This window comes from Colobus angolensis, unplaced genomic scaffold (genome assembly GCF_000951035.1).
Source record: "Colobus angolensis palliatus isolate OR3802 unplaced genomic scaffold, Cang.pa_1.0 Scaffold54, whole genome shotgun sequence".
Classification (NCBI taxonomy): Eukaryota; Metazoa; Chordata; class Mammalia; order Primates; family Cercopithecidae; genus Colobus; species Colobus angolensis.
This window is the reverse complement of record NW_012118932.1, coordinates 4,575,288-4,583,297: the sequence shown is the minus strand read 5'-3', so window position 1 is coordinate 4,583,297 and position 8,010 is coordinate 4,575,288. Positions and strand designations below refer to the sequence as shown.

At 34.6% G+C, this 8,010-nt stretch overlaps 1 protein-coding gene across 1 annotated transcript in view; it reads right to left on the bottom strand.

Annotated features, from left to right (window-relative positions):
- ATP13A4 (ATPase type 13A4) overlaps positions 1–8,010 on the bottom strand; it is a 151,551-nt gene that overhangs the window by 75,503 nt on the left and 68,038 nt on the right. Inside the window, exon 8 of the mRNA XM_011961225.1 lies at positions 6,098–6,167. Coding sequence (XP_011816615.1) covers positions 6,098–6,167 — 70 coding nt within the window. The remainder of the gene's footprint in view (positions 1–6,097; positions 6,168–8,010) is intronic.

The window sequence follows — 8,010 nt, the reverse complement described above, 5'->3', positions numbered from 1 at the left end:
GAGAATAAAAAGGACCAGAATTATCTTCCCACTGGAAACAACTGTATAAAAGATATGAAAAAATGGGTTTTAGACACTGAACATCAAACAACGAAAGAGATGGGGAACAAATAAAGGTGTTCTGCATTTGCCACGCTTACTGTCTTTAAAGAGTTTCCAAGCCACTAGGCAGAGAAGGGAAACCAGATCAAGTCCAGATGACTACTGAGTTCAGAACACAAAGATGAGCATCGATGGAGATCTTGGCAGCTTGAGTTCATAGCTGGGAAGGTAACTGTTCGGGGGGAGAGCCATAAAGATCTGCAGAGGGTCTCTCCTTAATGTGAAGCAAACTACTGATCAGCACATTTACATGATGGAACTACTAGCAAATGAACAACTGAACATTTACATTTTAAAATATCTTTTACAACAGCATCAAAAATATGAATTACTTAAAAATAAATCTGAGAAAAAGTATGTAAGACCCATACACTGAAAACTGCAAAACACTGCCAAAGAAATCAAAGACCTAATCAAACGAAGCAGTGTTATACTCATAGAGCAAAAGATTGAAATATGTTACTATGTCAATTTTCCATAAATGTATCTATAGGTTCAGCACAATCCCAATAAAAATCCCAGCATTTTTTATGCCTACATCAAAAAGTGATAGAGCACAAATAGACAATCTAAGGTCACACCTCAAGGAACTAGAGACACAAGAATAAACCATACCCAAACACAGCAGAAGAAAATAAATAACCAAGATCAGAGCAGAACTAAATGAAATTGAAACAAACAAACAAAAAGGCCCACAAAAGATAAAAGAAACAAAAAGTTGGTTCTTTGAAAAGATAAATAAAATTCATGGACCATTAGTGAGATTAACCAAGAAAAGAAGAGAGAAGATCCAAATAAGCTCAATAAGAAACAAAATGGGAGATATTACAACTGATACCACAGAAACACAGAAGATCATTCAAGGATGCTATGAACACCTTTACGCGAATAAACTAGAAAATCTAGAGAAGACGGATAAATTCCTGGAATTATACAACCCTCCTAGGTTAAACCAGGAAAAAATATAAACTGTGAACAGACCTATAACAAGCAGCAAGATTAAAGTGGTAATTAAAAAGTTACCAAGAAAAAAACAGTCCAGGACCAGACAGATTCACAGGTGAATTCTATCAGACATTCAAAGAAAAATTGGTATCAATCCTGTTGACACTATTCCACAGGATAGAGAAAGAGGAAATCCTCCCTAAATCATTTTTTGAAGCCAGTATCACCCTAATACCAAAACTAGGGAAGAACATAACAAAAAAAGAAAACTACAGACCAATGTCCCTGATGAACATAGATGCAAAACTCCTCAAGAAAATACTAACTAACTGAATCCAGCAGCATATCAAAAAGATAATCCACCATGATCAAGTGGGTTTCATACCAAGAATACAGGGATGATTTAACATCCACAAGTCAATGGACGTGATGCACCACATAAAGAAAATTAAAAACAAAATCACGTAATCATCTCAATAGACGCAGAAAAAGCATTTTCCAGCATCTCTTTATTATTAAAACCCTCAGCAAAACTGGCATAGAAGGGACATGCCTTAAGGTAATAAAAGCCACCTATGACAAATCCACAGCTAACATTATACAGCTTTTCCCCTGAGAACTGGAACAAGACAAGGATGCCCACACTCACCACTTCTATTCAACATAATATTGGAAGTTCTAGCCAGAACAATCAGACAAGAGAAGGAAATAAAGGGCATCCAAATCAGTAAAGAGGAAGTCAATCTGTCACTGTTCACCAATGATATGATAGTATACCAAGAAAACTCTAAAGGCTCATCTAAAAAGCTCCTAGAACTGGTTAATGAATTCAGCAGTTTCAGGATACAAAATTATTATATACAAGTCAGTAGTTCTGCTATACACCAACAGTGACCAAGCTGAGAATCAAGTCAAGAACGTAACTCCTTTTATAATAGCTGCAAAATACAATAAAATGCTTAGAAATATGCCTAAAGAAAGAGGTGAAAGATCTCTGTAAGGAAAACTACAAAACCCTGCTGAAAGAAATTATAAACAATACAAACAAATGGAAATACGTCTCATGCTCTTGGATGGGTGGAATCAATATTGTAAAAATGACCATACTGCCAAAATCAATCTACAAATTCAATTCAATTCCCATGGAAATACCACCATCATTCTTCACAGAATTTTAGAAAAAATAATCCTACAATTCATACGGAACCAAAAAAGAATCTGCATAGCCAAAGCAAGATGAAGCAAAAAGAACAAACCTGGAGGCATCACATAACCCAACTTCAAACTATACTACTATAAGGCCACAGTCACCAAAACAGCATGGTACTAGTATGAAAATGGGGATATAGACCAATGGAACACAATAGAGAACTTAGAAATAAAGCCAAATACTTACAGCCAACTGATCTTTGACAAAGCAAACAAAAACAACAAGTGGGGAAAGGTCACCCTAGTCAACAAATGATGCTGGGATAATTGGCAAGCCACATGTAAAGAATGAAATTGAGTCCTCTTCCCTCACCTTATACAAAAACCAACTCAAGATGGATCAAAGGCTTAAATCTAAGACTTGAAACCATAAAAATCCTAGAAGATAACATTGGAAAAACTCTTCTAGACATTGGCTTAGCCAAAGGCTTCATAACAAGAACCCAAAAGCAAAAAAAAAAAAAAAAAAAAAAAGATAAATACATGGTACTTAATTACCTAATTAAACTGAAAAGCTTCTGCACAGCAAAAGAAATAACCAGCAGAATAAACAGAACATCCACAGAGGGGGAGAAAATCTTTGCAATCTATACTTCTGTTGAAGGACTAATACCCAGAATCTACAAGGAACTCAAATCGGCAAGAAAAAAACAAACAATGCCATCAAAAATGGGGCTAAGAACATGAATAGACAATTCTTGAAAGAAGATATAAAGATGACCAAGAAACATATGAAAAAGTCCTCCACATCAGTAATGATCAGGGAAATGCAAATCAAAACCACAATGTGATATCACCTCACTCCTGCAAGAATGGCCATAATCAAAACATCAAAAAATAACAGACGTTCACAAGGATGTGGTGAAAAGGGAACACTCTTACACTGTTGGTGGCAATGTAAACTGGTAAAACCACTATGGAAAACAGTATGGAGATTCCTTAAAGAACTAAAAGTAGATCTACCATTTGATCCAGCAATTCCACTCCTGAGTATCTACCCAGAGGAAAAGAAGTCATTATATGAAAAAGATACTTGCACGTGCATGTCTAAAGCAGCACAATTTGTAACTGCAAAAATATGGAACAAGCTCAAATGCCCATCAATCTATGAGTGGATAAAGAAAATGTGGCATGTATATAACATGGAATACCATACAGACATAAAAAACGAAACAATGGCATTTGCAGCAACCTGAATGAAATTGGAGACTGTTATTCTAAGTGAAGTAACTCAGAAATTGAAAACTAAACATCATATGTTCTCACTCAGAAGGGGGAGCTAAGCTATGAGGATGCAAAGGCATAAGAATGACACAATGCACTTTGGGGGTTCAGGGCAAAGGATGGGAGGGGAGTGAAGGATAAGAGTACACACTGGGTACAGTGTACACTGCTCAGGTGATGGGTGCACCATAATCTCAGGAATCACCACTAAAGAACTTATTCATATACCAAAATAAATAAAAATAAAGAAATAAATAAATTTTTAACCAGGAAAAAATTATATTCCCCTTAAAAATATTTTATTTCCTCTAATTGGTTGGTTACATCACTAGAGTATATTTTGAACTTTATATTCTACATATGTATATACTATAAGCAAGCCTGAAATAGATACCAAAAAGAGTTACTAACACAAAAATACACACATATTTCCACAATTTAGAATACACTTATCAGTTTCAGTAATTGTATAACCTGTATCACTGCACTTATGGCTAAACACTGGTAACCCAGCCAGATATACAGCATTTCTGTGTTTTTCAGAATGTATTACAAATTATTATTTTTTTTAAAAAAGAGCTACATTTTAAGTGTGTGCAGATGTGAATTTTGGCTTACAGAACTGTTTTTAATATTCATCTATGGTATTTTCTTGGCAAAGAAAATCAACATTTGTTCCCACTGCATGACTTTAATAGACAGATCAGTAGACATCCTAGGAATACTCTAAGGAAGCAACCCCAGGTTATGGAAAATATCTCATCAAACATTGGCATCTTTGAATTTTATTTGTGACAATTGTTTATGTTATTGTACATTTCATATTAGTACTTAATAGGAATTCTAACAGATTTTTAAATGAGCTTCTAAAGATTTATAAACTGAAGTCTGTATATCTATAAATTATTGTAATTCTAAAGAAATCCCAGCATTTCTTAAAGAAATTGACAGGTTGAGTTCAAAAGTCATATAGAAACCCAAAGGGCTCAATAGTGTCAAAATACGCTAAAAAAGAAGAGCGAGGCTGTAGGACTAACATTACCCTGTTTCAAGACTTATTATAAAGCAACATTGTATGGTATTGATATAAAAAAGCAAACACAAAAAAAGCAAAAAAGTAAAATTGGGTAGGAAATCAAGAAACACATCCACCCAAATGTGAACAATTGACTTTTGACAAAAGGTGAAAAGTCAATTCACTGGAGAAAAGATAATCTTTTCAACAAATGGTATTGGAACATTTGGATATCTGTTTGCAAAAAATGACCCTCAATCCAAAAAAACAAAAGCCAAAATTAAAATGTAATATAGAACTACATGTAAAACCTAAAACTCTGAAAGACAATACAGAAAATCATGGTGACTTTGACAAAAATATCTTAGAAATTACATCAAAAGCATGATCCACAAAAGAAAACATTGATAAACTTGACTTTAACAAAAATTAAAATGTCTGCTCTTGGAAAAACACTGTAAAGAGAATGGGAAGGTAAGTCATAGACCAAGAGAAAATATTTGCAAATCATTTATCTGATAAAGGACTTATATCCGAATGTGGAATAAACTCAATTTTAATAATAAAAATAATCTAATAAACAACAAATTTGAACAAATACTTCACCAAAAAAGATATATGATCAGCAAATAAGAATTTGAAAAGATATTCAATGCCATTAGTCATTAGGAAAATGCAAATTAAAACAAGGATGAAATACTACCACACACTAAAGTGGCCAAAATTAAAATGACTGGCCATACCAAGTGCTGTCAAGAATGTGGAGCACTTAGAACTCTCACACTGCTGGTGTAATATGGTGCCACCACTTTGGACACAAGATTGGCAGTTTCTTAAAATGTTAAATATCTATCTAGTACATGACCCAGCTATTCCATAGCTAGGTATTTTCTCATAAGAAATGAAAGAGCATGTCTATACATGGCTTATACCTAAATGATCATAACACCATTACTTGGAATCGCCAAAGACTGGAACCCAAATATGCATTGACAGGTGAGTGGATGAACGAACTAGTATGTCTGCACAAGCACAATGAGATAGCCTCAGAAATAAAAGGAATGAATGATTGATGCACTTAATAAAATGGATAAAATAACTACAAACTTTGATCTCACCCCAAATTAACCAAAAATGTATTATAAAAGACCTAAAGAATGCATACTGTAAAATGCCATTTATGTATTAATATTGAGCCTGGAAATAAATCTACAGTGACAGAAAGCTGATAAATGATTGCCTGAGGGATGGGGGAGGTAGGAAGAAGCAGGAGAGAAAACAACTAGAAGCAGGAACAAGGCAACTTTTGGGAGTGATGAATGGTCATTATCTTAAGGATTATGATAGTTTCATGGGAATACACACATGCCAAACTTAGCAAATTCTACACTATAAATGTGTTAAGTTTACCAATGTCAATTCTACCCCAATAAAGTAGTTCTTAATGTAAAAATAAAGTCTTAAGTTCCTCATCCCTTTGAACAAATGCTTAAGGAAAAATGAATATGAAGATGAGAATACCAGGAGCAATCAGAAATACAAATTTAAATTATTTTCTGATTCCATGTGAATAGCACATAGATCTAAAATAATGGAACTTACCTTTTCTCCCACACACAGAGACTGTAATGCTATTATGTGACTCGACTAGATGGTGGAGTTTTACAGATTGCTGAAAAAGAAGGGAAAATGGAAAAGTCTTATCTATTTGAGCATAGTTTCTAGGTATTAAGTAAGGTGCTAGGCTTCTTTAAAGATGGAACACTGTCTTATTGCCAATTGAATGGAATGTACTGGCTACAAACAAAGGACTAAATAGCTCATTATTTAATTGAAAAAACATCCAATTCCTAGTGATCTTCACGCAGCAGTAAGTATGTTTTCTTCAGCAGAAAGGAATTTCCAGCATGCTCTTTCCACTCAGAAGAGTTTTTGACACTGAACTCCAGCCTGGGCAAGACAGCAAGATTCCATCTCAAAAAATAAATAAATAAATAAATAAATAATAATGAAATAAAAATAAAAATCAATAAATGAATAAGGAGTTTGATGGTTCCTGCTACTTCCTCATAATATTGGTTGTTGTAATACACGAAACATATGGGATGAGAGTGAATCAGTAAGAGAAACAAAAACACAATTATATTTGATTCCACATTATCGGGAAACTATTGTGTAAAAGACCTCTTGCTTGATTCTGGGGGTTAAAAGTCCCAATCATTTAATGTGTTCATTTTGTCATCCTGATTTTGTCATTTAAGATACTTTCTAAATTCCCTAGCTTCAAATTATTTGTAAATCTGATAAATGTGTTCTAAAAATGATTAACAGAATAAGCCAATGTCAAAAAGACAGGTGCTCTGCTTTTGTGTAACTCATTCTTTTACTCATTTGTGCATTAATCAACAAACATTCATTGAGCAAACTTTAATATTTCAGGAATAGAATGAACAAAAGAGATATGGTTCTTAACACCAAGAAATTTACAACCTACTGAGAAAAGTAGGTTTTCATCAAGTAACTACATATATAAATGTATAATGACAATCAGGAATAAGAAGAAAAAATAAAGTACTTTTGGATCATATATAGCAAAGGGAACCAATCAGGAGAAATCTCCCTTGAAGAAGTGACATTGAACCTAAGATCTGAGTAGGAGTCATTTAGTCAAGGGGTAAAGGCAAATCATGAAGATGAAAAAAAAAATGGACAATGCCAGGTGACATATCGAACTGTTCTGAGGTTAGAAACAAAGACTATGTGTCAGGAAACAAAAAGACCTAGTGCATCTGGAGGGCAGAAAGCAAGGGAGATGCTGGGTGAATCAAGGCAGGAGAAAGAAGTCAAAGCAGCAGTTACACGTACACGTGCAGCAGCAGCTCGTAGAGAGGGCCCGAGGAATGTCCCACCGGGGCTGAGCAGGTATGCTCTTTTCATAACAGCACGAAGACGTTAATTGCCTTTTAGAATCTTATTCTTGCACAAGGGCACAGTGGAGCTGTCCAGAGGCTGAGTGCTGTTTAATACCACAAGAGACTAAATGCAGAAGCAGTTACAAAGATCCAATTGTCAGAAATAAAAAAAAGAAGTACAATTATCAAAGTATTTAAATCAACTGACACAGAAAATTTTTAAAAGACTTGCCACGGTCTGAATGTGACCCAAAATTCGTGTATTGAAATCCTAACCCCCGAGATGATGATATTAGGGGGAGGGGCCTTTGAAAGGTGATTAGGTCATGAATAATTTTAGTGCCCTTATAAAAGAGGCCCAGGAGAGACGCCATATCTCTTTTACCATGTGAGGATGCAATAAGAAGGTGCCATCTCTGAACCAAGAAGAGAGACCTCACCAGACACTGAATCTGCTGGTGTCTTGATCTTGAACTTTCCACCCTCCATAACTAAAGAAATAAATTCTGTTGCTTACAAGCCAAAAAAAAAGAAAATCCAATTGTCTTCTTTTAAACCAAACATAAAAGAGATTTGCAAAAATGTAAAATAATGCCGTTCTCC